The sequence below is a fragment of the Megascapheus bottae genome, chromosome 17 (genome assembly GCF_031878675.1).
Source record: "Megascapheus bottae isolate mThoBot1 chromosome 17, mThoBot2.hap1, whole genome shotgun sequence".
In the NCBI taxonomy this organism is placed as follows: domain Eukaryota; kingdom Metazoa; phylum Chordata; class Mammalia; order Rodentia; family Geomyidae; genus Megascapheus; species Megascapheus bottae.
This window is the reverse complement of record NC_143525.1, coordinates 34,995,683-35,008,745: the sequence shown is the minus strand read 5'-3', so window position 1 is coordinate 35,008,745 and position 13,063 is coordinate 34,995,683. Positions and strand designations below refer to the sequence as shown.

At 43.9% G+C, this 13,063-nt stretch overlaps 3 protein-coding genes across 3 annotated transcripts; all 3 read left to right on the top strand.

The window, feature by feature from the left end:
• The first annotated feature begins 410 nt into the window (after positions 1-410).
• On the top strand, positions 411-797 carry LOC150051749 (keratin-associated protein 2-1-like). The gene has a single exon (XM_090351715.1). The coding sequence runs from the start codon at positions 411-413 to the stop codon at positions 795-797; it is 387 nt and encodes a 128-aa protein (XP_090207841.1).
• Positions 798-5,305: 4,508 nt separating this feature from the next.
• Positions 5,306-5,692, top strand: LOC150051748 (keratin-associated protein 2-1-like). The gene has a single exon (XM_090351714.1). The coding sequence runs from the start codon at positions 5,306-5,308 to the stop codon at positions 5,690-5,692; it is 387 nt and encodes a 128-aa protein (XP_090207840.1).
• Positions 5,693-10,510: 4,818 nt separating this feature from the next.
• LOC150051747 (keratin-associated protein 2-1-like) lies at positions 10,511-10,897 on the top strand. The gene has a single exon (XM_090351713.1). It carries the CDS (start codon positions 10,511-10,513, stop codon positions 10,895-10,897), a length of 387 nt encoding a protein of 128 aa, XP_090207839.1.
• Positions 10,898-13,063: the final 2,166 nt, after the last annotated feature.

Sequence of the window (13,063 nt, the reverse complement as noted above, 5' to 3'; positions counted from 1 at the left end):
GTCTGGCTCCTCTTCAGATCTGATGATATGGAGGAAAGGGTAATGGTGACAGGACTTGATCCCTCACACTTTCAACTTGTCACATGACCTGGCCTGCAAGGGTTGGCTGACGGATAAATAATTCTTCTGATGACATAAACGTGAGGCATTCATCTCAAGGGAAACAGCAGGGAGATGGAAAGGTAAATATTCTTCCTGGTGCTGGAATTTCAGCCTCAGCCACAACCCAGGGCTTTCATTTCCATGGATGACCACGACTCCAGGATGTGACCTTGTGTCCTGAGGGGGAGGGGAGGAGGTCATCCATGCCAAGACTAGTATATAAAGGGCCAGCAGAAGAGGAGGCCACCATACCCCAAAACACCCACCTGCTCTCCACTCCTCCACTCCACACCCAGCCAGACACCACCATGACCGGCTCCTGCTGTGGCTCCTTCTCCTCCCAGAGCTGCTGCCTCCAGCCCTGCTGCTGCCGAGACCCCTGCTGCTGCCGCCCCGTGTCCTGCCAGACCACCGTGTGCCGCCCTGTCACCTGCGTGCCCCACTGCACGCGCCCCATCTGCCAGCCCAGCCCCCGCCCCATCTGCTGCGACCCCTGTGGCCTGCAGCAGGGCTGCTGCCGCCCCATCACCTGCTGCCCCACCTCCTGCACCGCTGTGGTCTGCAGGCCCTGCTGCTGGGCCTCCACCTGCTGCCAGCCCATCACTGTGCAGGCCCCCTGCTGCCGGCCTCCCTGCTGCCAGCCTGCGCCCTGCCGCACCACCTGCAGGACCTCCAGCTGCAACTCCTGCTGCTGAGATGCCCGACAAAGAGCCGTGCCAGGTGTGCAGACAGTGGCAAGGATGAGACACCACCTGTGTATCCTTCAACCACTAACTCACCTGGAACTGTCTGTTTCCCCACATGATTCTGCGGCTGATTTTGGCCCTGTTTGACAACCTTGAGAAAAATCTCCACTCTCGTTAGTTAAATCAACAAGAAAAAGAATGCATCAGCCTGGTGCCAGGGGCTCAGGACTATAATCCTAGCCACTTAGAAGACTGAGATCTCGGGATCATGATTTGAAGTCAGCCTGGACAGAAAAGTCTATGAGATTCTTATCTCCAAATGAACCAGCAAAAAGCCAGAAGCCAAGCTTTGGAGAGCACCAAGCTTGAGTGAAAAAAAAACTAAGCAAAAGCATGAGGCCCCGAGTCTAAGCCCTAGATCTGGCTCCCAAGAAATTCATAAACAAAGATAAAAGTTCCTCTTCAACGAAGTTCTATCCCCTGGACTAATCATCATTTTTCTACCATTTCAAGGGCATCAAATGGAATGCTTCCCACACCCCAGGATGTTTATTATTATGCTGTTTTCCCATAATAAAAAAGAAATAAAAAATAATTTCTTGGGAATTAAATATGTTTCTTCTTATTATTTCTGAACCTTCAAAAGTTTACTTGCAGCTTAAATTATGAAATAATGCAAACAAGGGAAGGGAGTTTTCACAGAGACCTTTTCTGAGCTTAACTAGAAGAGCATTCAGGTGCAAGGTCTCTGGTTTTTCAAAGCAGTTCAGATAGTTCAAATCCTCTCATGGGATGTGTCTTCAAGCCACAGGTTGTATGGTGAGGCTCCAAGTGAGTCTTTCTGATCATGAACTTGACTCATGGACAGTCCAAGTGGGACTCATAACAAAAGAAAACCCTGGGTTATAGAGGTATATGCTACCTAATATGGAAAAAAGGTGCAATTAATGATATCCAATGATAGCCAGAGAATCTCTCACCACTGAATTACCTTCTTTAAAGGAACAACCTCTACTCTATGGTCTTTATGGCTTCCACCAGCACCACCATGGTCAATTCTGCTCCCAACCTGCTGCTGAGAAAAATGAGAGAAACGTAGTCTTGGTCGGAACCAAGTTATGAACTCAGGATGCAGTTCATTACTGAAACAATGACAATACGACAGCTGATATAGTTTTGATAGCAATCTGTATTGATGAGTTTGTTGTTGTTTGTTAGACACTTGTGGGCTAATCTGGACTAGTAATGGCTGTTGCCCTCAGAAATATATTTTATGTCCTTGGCACTTAATCTCAATGAGTTATATGGAATATGCAGCTTGTGAGCTTAGTCACATCACCTGATTATTACTAAGAGCCAGGCAGGAAGCTTTGTAAGAAAGATCTGTCATATTTTTTTTGTGCTAGTATGGGGCTTGAACTTAGGGTTCTATGTACTTCCCTGTAGCTTTTTTTTCCCCTCACAGCCAATGCTTTGCTACTTAAGCCACAGCTCCACTTTCAGCTCTTTGGAGATAAGAGTCTTACCAACTTTCCTGCCTTGCCTGGCTTTGAACCATGATATTCAGATCTCAGCTTCACGAGTAGTTAGGATTACAGGCATGAGCCACTGATGCCTGACAGAGGGGAAAGATCTTGATTCATTTTGTTCACTACTGAATGTCTACCGATCTTGCACAATAGGAGGTCCTTGGCACATAGAAAGTAATCAGAAAGTATTTGTCAAATAAATACTAAGAGCATCAGAAGAGAGGTGGACATAATTCTAGCTCAATTCTTTTCATTCTAGGCATAGAAATATTTTCAATAAGCAAGGTAAGTCACCTCAGGATGAGAGATACTCTTCCATTAGACATGGTAAAACTTTCTAAAGTATTTTATGCAGGTACTGAGTGTTAGGAATTCCCAAGCACTGCAATTTTTACATTTTCAATCTGTGCAACAATGGAATCTTTTCTTTATTAATGGTCTGATAGTTTACTTATACATAGGCTTACAAGTCTAATTTTTTCTGCCTTTCCTTGATAACTAAATTTTTAAATCTCCAACTACATCAATTTTCTGCCTCTCCACTTTTTTTTTTTCCTTTTTCCTTTTTGGACTGGTACCAGATCTTGAACTCAGTTTTTTGGCTCATGACTGGCACTCTACTATTTGAGCCACATCTCCAGTCTAGCATTTTGCTGGATAGAGATGGAGTCTCTTAGACTTCTCTACCAAGACTAGCTTGAAACTGTGGTTCTGAGATCCTAGCTTCATGTGTAACTAGGATTATTAAGGTCTGAGCTACCGTGGCCATCTAGAATTTTCTCTTTGGACTTCCAAATGCTTGTTTGTCAGTGTGCTGTAAGATACATAATGCTTTATTTTCTCCAAAATTCATTATTATTACTGGATCTTGGTTGGTTGGGGGTTGGTTTTTCATGGTAACCCAAGTCCTAGTCATACTGGCTAGTACAGCTCTAGGTAAGCCTGAAAGGGGCTTTGAAAGCAAGGTGACCTGTTGGGAGCCAGAGTGGAATCAAACTGTACCTTGACTTGCATCAGACGATGGCTTTATTGTCTTATTGTTTTCTGGCCCTATTCTATGTAAATGACCTGAGAATTACCATATGAATGTAACACCTGGAGGTTCCCTGGGTCTGGAGGAGGGAAGAAGCGGGAGTGGAAAATAAACGGGGAGTCTCGGGAGTCTTTACCTGGACTGCGGACATCCCGGACCTGGTGTGTCTGTCTCTCTTCTATTTCTTGCTAGTCCTTGCCCCTGATTTCAGGAACCCCAATCTGCGAACCCTGGTTTGCTGCCAGTTGGCCCCGGCAGTGACCAATAAGGGATGAACCTGAGACTTCAGCCACAGATCTAGAACAGAATTAGTTGCAAGTAAAGGCCAGCCCCAGGTAAATCAAGAGGTAAGAGCTACAACATATTCATGGCATGATTTTCCCAGAAGTCCTCCAAGTTAGAAATCACGAGACAGGATTGTTGGTTCTGTAGTAAAAATGAGCTCAAGCCTAGTACACAGGAAGGTGCTCGAGACCTAGCAACAGGCAAGATGGAGCTGAGACCACTGTCAGCTGGGATCTCTAACTCAGGGTTTAGAATATTGGGAGATGGCAACGTTTACCTAGATGTACTCGAGTTCTTCATTCTTCTGCCACCTTTCTTCACATGCCTCTTAATTATGTGCAATTATGGTACTATGTCCACAGGAACATGTTTTGGGGTGTTCAAAAGACTGCATAGGACATAATTCCAATTCCTGAGGGTACCGGCAAGATATCAAGTCTTTTCAGATGACTCTCACAGTTAGCCATGTCACAAATAATAGTTGTTTTAGAGGTAAATATACCATTAAAATTCCTAATTACACTAGACATTTATTGAGGCCTGGGAATGTGATTTCACACACCCATTCTCTACCTCTCCAGGATTGCAATGTCCCACAGAAATTTCTGGAATTAAGTGTTGGCTCTCATACTTAGTAGATGTATAACCTCAAGCAAGTTGCTTATCAGGTTCCTTACACCAAAAATGGAAAATGAGTAGGTTTGCCATCTAGAAAGATGATGAGGACTAATTTAATAAGTGTTTCACTTCATTTTATTATTACATTATTAATAATATAAATTAATATACTTCAGGAACTATGATGCCTGAACAGAGTTACAACACAGGGATAGTAAATGAAGGGTGTAAATAATGAAATTCACCTTGGTTTTGAAAGATAAAACCCTGGAAATCAATGAGCAAACTTCTAAGTCTACACAAGTGTTGGGCTGCAAGGCCTACTAAGATATATCCCTGTGGCTCCAAAAATAGCCTGGAAATGTCTTCTCTGACTAATAGAAGTTTGGATTTTCAAAATGTTGCAATTGGACTGGGAGGTTGGCCTAGCATGCACGAAGACCTGGGTTCGATTCCTCAGTACCACATATATAGAAAAAGCTGTAGATCTAAAGATAGAGCTCTAGCCTTGGGAACGCCCAAGGACAGTGCTTAGCCCTGAGTTCAAGCCCCAGGACAGGCAAAAAAAAATGACAAAATGTTGCAGTGGCATTCTCAACTTGCTTTACATCAGTGGAGCGATGGAAAATGCTAATCACTGCTTAGCAAATTCCCTCCCCTTGTTAGTAAGGAACGCTAAGGCCATGACAGCTACAGCTGCTCTCAAAACAACACCTGGCGAAAGCATCAGCAAATTACAAAGGTAATTGGAGACTTTGAAGTTGGTCATTCAGTTCATATTTGAAGCAGAAATAACAAAACATAATGGCTTCCCCATTAAATAAGGGTAATCGGGGCTTTTATGAGTACTTAGCAACTTAAAAGATGGCTGGAGAACTTACCTACTGGATGTCATTTCAGAAGGAATACACCCCAAAATGAGGAAATAGTCATGTGACCTGGGGCAGGGGTCATCCACTCCTAGCCAGGTATAAAAAGGCCTAAGGAGAAGAGGAAGACATCACACCCACCTGCTCTCCACTCCTCCACCCCACACCCAGCCAGACACCACCATGACCGGCTCCTGCTGTGGCTCCTTCTCCTCCCAGAGCTGCTGCCTCCAGCCCTGCTGCTGCCGAGACCCCTGCTGCTGCCGCCCCGTGTCCTGCCAGACCACCGTGTGCCGCCCTGTCACCTGCGTGCCCCACTGCACGCGCCCCATCTGCCAGCCCAGCCCCCGCCCCATCTGCTGCGACCCCTGTGGCCTGCAGCAGGGCTGCTGCCGCCCCATCACCTGCTGCCCCACCTCCTGCACCGCTGTGGTCTGCAGGCCCTGCTGCTGGGCCTCCACCTGCTGCCAGCCCATCACTGTGCAGGCCCCCTGCTGCCGGCCTCCCTGCTGCCAGCCTGCGCCCTGCCGCACCACCTGCAGGACCTCCAGCTGCAACTCCTGCTGCTGAGATGCCCGATGCTGCTGAGGGTCTTGCAGTCGCTTCTCGGCATTTCCTCCAGAAGCGGATTGCTCATGGCTTCAAGCTAGTTCCTACTACCCAGTAAAGACAGCTTTCCACACTGTCTGCCTTGGACCCACTGTCATGTTCTCTGTTTTCTAATAAACATGATGCTCTCTGCATGGAAAACCTGGTCTTGGTGATATTTCCCTTCACACCAATAATCTTATGGGTTTGAAGTTGATTCTTTGGTGGTCTGGAGATTTTTTGAGGCCAGAGGCAGAACAGTCTTCTATGATGGTTTTTCTGCAACAACCCAAGTCTGACTAGTTCTCTTCTAATCCTGGGAATGCCATTCACAGGAAGACTTACCTATCTGGACAGAAAGGTGGAAGTGAGTGTGTCCTTTTCACACGCAGGGAGTTCCAGGCACACATCAGCCATCCGAGAAATGTCTTGCATTAGAAAGCTGTGTCTGGGAGAGCCTCCATCCACCAGGTCGGGGTTGGTTGCCTGAGTTTAACACGTGTTGGCACACCACAAAAGCCAAAAGGTGGAAGGTGGGGGGAAGTGGGGAGAAGCCTAAGTGAAATTTTGCTCATCGCCTCTGTTTTTGAAGAACAGTGAACAGTGAATTGTGAATGAATGAATGAATGGATAGATAATATAGATGAAATGCAATTATAAGCCCAGATGTCAAGAAACAATCCCAGAGAGTAACACGTTCCCTGACATGAGACCTTGAGTCAAACATGTCTGTTCAGTAAGGCAGAAGCATGTTCATCTTCCCAAAGTAATTATGGGCTTTATTACATTTCCTTTTTGTGTATTGACAGTCCCAGGGCTTGAACTCAGGGCCTAAGCACTGTCCTTGGGTTTTCTCAAGGCCTACTTCAGCCACAGCACCACTTCTGGCTTTTTTTTCTATGTATGTGGTACCAATGATTGAACCCAGGTCTTTGTGCATGCCAAGGCAAGCATTCTACCACTAGGCCAAACTCCTGGCCCTTGTTTCATTTTGTACTCAATTCATTATTCACTTTGGATAATGAATCTGTCTTACATGCCTGATGATATGTATTTAGAATATTATTTACAATGCCAACTCAAGTATGGACATTAAATCTATATCAAGTTTCCATGATGGCTTTTCTGAGCTAAGAAATCACACATCAATGACATTTCCCAAGCAATTTAACCAATTGCCATCCATCTTCACATTTTTTGAACAAACAGTTATGAGTCTCACAGACTTTCCTGCCCAGGCTGGCTTTGAACAATGATCCTCAGAGGTCAGGCTCCCTAAGTAGCTAGAATTACAGGCATGAGCCACCGGCACCTGGCCCTTCTAAGTATTTTAACTTTGCCTCATATTACTAATGAAACCAGTCATTGAATAAGCATCTTATTTGATGCACATGCTGTGGTAGCCATTTGTCACATCAAATATGTTGGTTTTGTCCTAAATTGAAAAATACTTTATTTGGTATAACATAATATGACAATTCTTTATATATATATTTATTGTAATTAATAGAAGAGTTACATGATATTTGCCAGATAGAAGGTGCATTAATTCACATACATTGATACCCTTTCTCATGTCTTGGTCCCCATTACCCTCCCCTCCACCCCCACCCCTCATCTTGTTTTCCCCCCAATTTCAAATAACCATATACAAATATATCCAATATATCAGATAACAAAGTGAGATACTGTAACAATATGAGATAAACAAGAGACAGCAAAAGAATTCTAATTACATATCTTTATTTAATGCATTTATTTGTTTGTTTTGACAGATACAAGACACTGTCAGACACTGTTCTTAAGTCTTGGACAAGTATTATCTCATTTAAATCCCATGACAATCCTGATATGTATCATTATTTGTCACAAAGCCATATAACCAAATAACCAACCATCAACAGAACCTTAAATGAGCATAAATAGCATCTTAATTCCTGATTGGTTAGATATTCAGAATAGATTTAGAGTTACCTGGCAGTGTGATATGATATATATATATACATACATACATATACATATATGTATGTATATATATGTGTATATATATGCTTTCAATTGGCTCTTTTGTTCAAGCCTGGAACTTTACAATTTAAGAAACTTTTGGATTTTTTTTCGCTGGTTAATAGAGATAAAAATTTCATGAATTTATCTAACTGGGCTGGCTTCATTTCAGCCAAGATTAGAGGCATAAGCCACCAGCACCCAGATGTATCTTGTATTTGTATTTAAATGAATACATTCACTAATTTGACACATTAAGAATGGCTTGCTTAAAAAAATAATAACATGGTGACCTGCAATCAATTCTATGGGAACAAATTTAAATAGCATCTAACTTGCCACCAGTGACACAGCAAGATCTGAGTTCCTGCAGCCTTGTGGCCCTGGAAACCAGTGTCAGGAGCCTAAAGTTAGCTACCAGAAAATGAGGTGGGTCTAGCAGGTGAGGATGAGTGTGTCGAATGACTAAAGCCTGGAAGATTTCACTCAGTAATCCTGTTAGTAGACAATCCTTTGTAGACAATTTCACAGGGGAGAAAAAGAAATCCCTTTGGGTTGGCTTTATGAAAGCAGTACCTTCAGTAAAGAAGTTATTTTGGTTTACACTAACTTTTGTCAATGTTGACAATAGTTCTGTCACCACAAAGGTACCACAGCAACACAAAGGCTGATTAGGAAATAATATGTCCTCAAAGTATTACTTACATCTAAGATTCTATTATGTCTGTGCACAAAGAAAAGAATGAGAAGCGTGGGAGAGTGGAAGGTCTTTAGAGTGGATAGAGACTTCTTCAAGTCTCCCTCCTTTGTCTCTTCAGTTGTGAAGTTCCATATTCAAAGTTTGGGAATGATGTTTCAAATCCTATCTGGGGAGCCAGGTGCTGGCGGCTCACACCTGTTCCCTAGCTAGTCAGGAGACTGAGATTTGAGGATCATAGTTCAAAGCCAACCCATACAGAAAAGTCCCTGTGAGACTCTTATCTCCGATTCACCACTCAAAAGCTGGAAGTGTCACTGTGGCTCAAGTGGTAGAACCCTAGCCTTGAGTACAAAGGGGCTTAAGGACAGCATCCAGGCCCTGAGTTCGAGCCCCACAACCAACAACAAATTCTATTTGGGGGAGCTTTAGATCCCCAAATGTGCTCAAAGTACTTTTTTTGGAAAGAGAAATATTATTCTAAAGGGATCTAAATGCTTCCTGGCAACCAACACGAAAGGGAAAGATGGAAGGGAAAGAGTCTGCTCCCTCACTGCCCACAACCATGCTCTAGAATAAGCCAGGCCCACCACATTTTCATCAGGCAGGGCATAAGATGAAAGCCAAAAAACAACCTTCTAACACACTTTCCCTGAATAATGATGGCTCAGAAAACCTCCATCCTCTCACTTGGTAGCCATAGCACACAAATCATGGTGCATTAAGAGAAAAACCTCTCATGATTCAAATCGTGTATACACACACACACACACACACACACACACACACACTCACAGTGGTCCTGGGCCTTGAACTGGGGGTCTGGGTGCTGTCCTTTAGCTTTCTTGCTCAAGGCTGGCAGGCACTCTACTACTTGAGTCACAGCTCTACTTCTGGTCTTTTTTTCATTCTCTCCCCCCACCTCCGACTCTGTCTCTGTCTATGTCTCTATTTCTCTCTCTCTTTCTTCTTTCTTTTTGTTTTCCTTCTTCTTTCTTTCCTTTTTTCTTTCTGGTTAATTGGAGAAGGAGTCTCTCGGATCTTCCTGCCAGGGCTGGCATCAAACCATGATCCTCATGTCTCAACCTTCTAAGTAGGGAGGTTTACAGGCGTGAACCGATGCATTCAGCATCTCAGCTCTTCACGACATACAAAAAGTTGCTCTACTCATTAAGGCAAGTATTAAAAATGTCATGTTTAGAGATTGAAAATTAGCATTCTGGGACCAGAAGGACCAGAGTTAGATATAAACCATCTGAATTGGAATAAAAAGGGAAAATATACATGAAAGTCTTAAATGCTTGATTCTAAGATCTACCTGGTTTCCACAATTTTCTGTGTGTGAGTTTCTGTGTGATTATACAGAAGATACATACATTCTTCTCTATCAAAGGACAAGCAAATGTATTCCCAAGGCAGGCATGTCAGATTTGCAGGGAGGCTGTTAGTGGAGAAGGATCTAGCAAGTGCTTTATGAATTCCTCTACACTGATTCTTCTAAAAACTAGCATTCCCTTGGGACCATTCTCTCCAGGCTTATCTGGATGTTTCTACGTAAAGGGAACATCAGGCAGTGCGAGGAAGGACAAAGCTTGGTCACTGCAAGCTAGGAGAATGTCTCGTGTTCCATCCCATATGGTGGTTATAGCAAATGATACAGTATTGTGTAATCGAAATGAGCTGCAAGAGAGAATTCTGAATAGCCTCATCACAAGGAAATGACAAACAATGCTAGATAACCTGAATCTCCTAGGTTGACCAATACATCCATGTGGCCACAAAACCACACTCTGTCCCCATAAAATGCATTATCTGTCCATTAGAAGAACTGGATCATCTCTCATGACCAAATTTTTAGGTTTTTTGGTAATGAATGCTGTGAATACAGTCATATTGAGAGATGCGACAAATATCCCTTAATGAGATCATGAGTCAGCCATTGGTCAAGCAAAACTCTGCCTGATCGGCCAAAATAATAACACGAGGAGTAACGAGGACCCAGCTATGTATATAAAGGGCCAGCAGAAGAGGAGGCCACCATACCCCAAAACACCCACCTGCTCTCCACTCCTCCACTCCACACCCCGCCAGACACCACCATGACCGGCTCCTGCTGTGGCTCCTTCTCCTCCCAGAGCTGCTGCCTCCAGCCCTGCTGCTGCCGAGACCCCTGCTGCTGCCGCCCCGTGTCCTGCCAGACCACCGTGTGCCGCCCTGTCACCTGCGTGCCCCACTGCACGCGCCCCATCTGCCAGCCCAGCCCCCGCCCCATCTGCTGCGACCCCTGTGGCCTGCAGCAGGGCTGCTGCCGCCCCATCACCTGCTGCCCCACCTCCTGCACTGCTGTGGTCTGCAGGCCCTGCTGCTGGGCCTCCACCTGCTGCCAGCCCATCACTGTGCAGGCCCCCTGCTGCCGGCCTCCCTGCTGCCAGCCTGCACCCTGCCGCACCACCTGCAGGACCTCCAGCTGCAACTCCTGCTGCTGATTAAGTGAGCCCGTTTGCCCACAGCACGCAATCAGCCTTCTGGAAAAGTCTTTTCTCTGTCTAACAAGCTTTCCACTCTAAGCTACCAGATCAACGAGCCTGTGACTGGAGACCCAGACTTAGTTCTAAGGTCCTAGAGCATGGTTCTCTTCTAATAAACTTCTCTTTGGCCCCACAAACACTGCTTTGAGTTTCATTACTTAGGCTAAATTTTCATTGCATTTCAGCACAATGATACCTGCTGCCCTGCTCTCTGCATGTCACAGACTGCTTGTTACTCAAGAGGCATTAAAACAGAGTTTAAAATATTCACTTAGGATCACTACTACTCTGTTGGAGGGAGTACAAACTCATTCAACCACTATGGAAAGCAGTATGGCAGTTCCTCAAAAGACTAAACATAGAGCTCCCCTGTGACCCAGCAATTCCACTACTTGGCATTTACCCAATCATCCAGAAACAAGGACATGCTAAATTCACCAGCACAACAATGTTCATTGCAGCACTATTTACCATAGCAAAGATATGAAACCAAACCAGATGCCCCTCAGTTGATGAGCGGATCAACAAGATGTAGTATTTATACTCAATGGAATTCTATGCTGCTGTCAGAAAGAATGATTATCACCCCATTTGTAAGGAAATGGAAAGACTTAGAAAAAATCATACTAAGTGAAGTAAGCCAGACTCAAGGGAACTTAGGCTCAATTATTTCCCTCATTGGTCATAATCAGTAGAAACCTTGGGTTCTCCTAGCAGAGACTTACAATAGAGCAAAACCTAGATGCATAAGGCCATATAGTATGATGCTAAATAAAAGGACCTGTAGGATATAGAAACAAAAGCCATATAATGAGTGATTGTTGTCCTTAACATACTATGTTATCTCTCATCTCTTTTGCTGTCCCTTGGTTATCTCATATTGTTACAGTATTTTACCTGGTTATCTGATATATTGGATATATGCTTATTTGGTTATTTGAAATCGGATAGGGAAGGGGGAAAAACAAGATGAGGAGCGGGGGTAGGGGGAGGGAAATAGGGACCAAGACATGAGAAAGGGTATCAATGTATGTGAAGTAATACACCTTCTATCTGGTGAATATAATGTAGCCCTTCTATTAATTATAATAAAAATATATGGGAAAAATATTCACCTAGTCAGGCACTGGTGGCTCATGCCTGTAAATCCTAACTACTCAGGAGGGTGAGATCTGAGGAACATGGTTCAAAGCCAGCCCAGGCAGAAATGTCCAAGAGACTCCTATCTCCAATTAACAAGTCAAAAACTGAAAAGTGGCATTGTGACTCAAAGTGTTAGAACACTAGCCTTGAGCAAAAGAGTGCAGGAACAGCACCCAAGCCCTGAGTTCAATCAAATAAAATTCACCTACTTAAAAACTTGTAGAGAAGTCTGAGTCCAGTCTACCATAAATCAATTAAAAAATAGACTATGAGAAACACAATATGAGAAACAATACACAGTATGACTGGAAAGCTATTGTTGACAAAAGAAGAACAACTCAAAAAAAGAAAAGTTTTATAAGTAAAGATTTGGGTGTCTAGCTGAGTGCCAGTCAGTGGCTCATACCCAAAATCCTAGCTACTCAGGAGACTGAGATCTAAGGATCATGGTTCAACATCAGCCAGGTCAGTCAATCAGAGAGTTTTATCTCTATGTAACTAGAAAAAAAAGCCAGAATGAAACACGCAAGAGAGCAAGGCCCTGAGTTAAAGCTGCAGCATGAACACACAAAAGGAATAAATTCGTGTGTCCAGAATTACAAGGAAAGTAGCAATCCAGGTGACAGTATAGGCAAAAGTATGGAGTGATTTCCATAAGGATTGTGCAAAGGACAGTCTGACTGGTGTACCGGACATACATAGAATCATAAAGGAAGAAAATTCTAGAAAATTTGTATGATTTGCATGTTGGCAAATAACCAGGAAGGAGCTATTAAAAGTTTGAGAGGGGCCGGGAGTTTGGCCTAGTGGTAGAGTGCTTGCCTAGCATGAACAAAGACCTGGGTTCGGTTCCTCAGTACCACATCTATAGAAAAAAGCCTGAAGTGGTGCTGAGGCTCAAGTGGTAGAGCTCTAGCCTTGAGAAAGTCCAAGGACAGTGGTCAGGCCCTGAGCTCAAGCCAAGGAGTGGCAAAAAAAAAA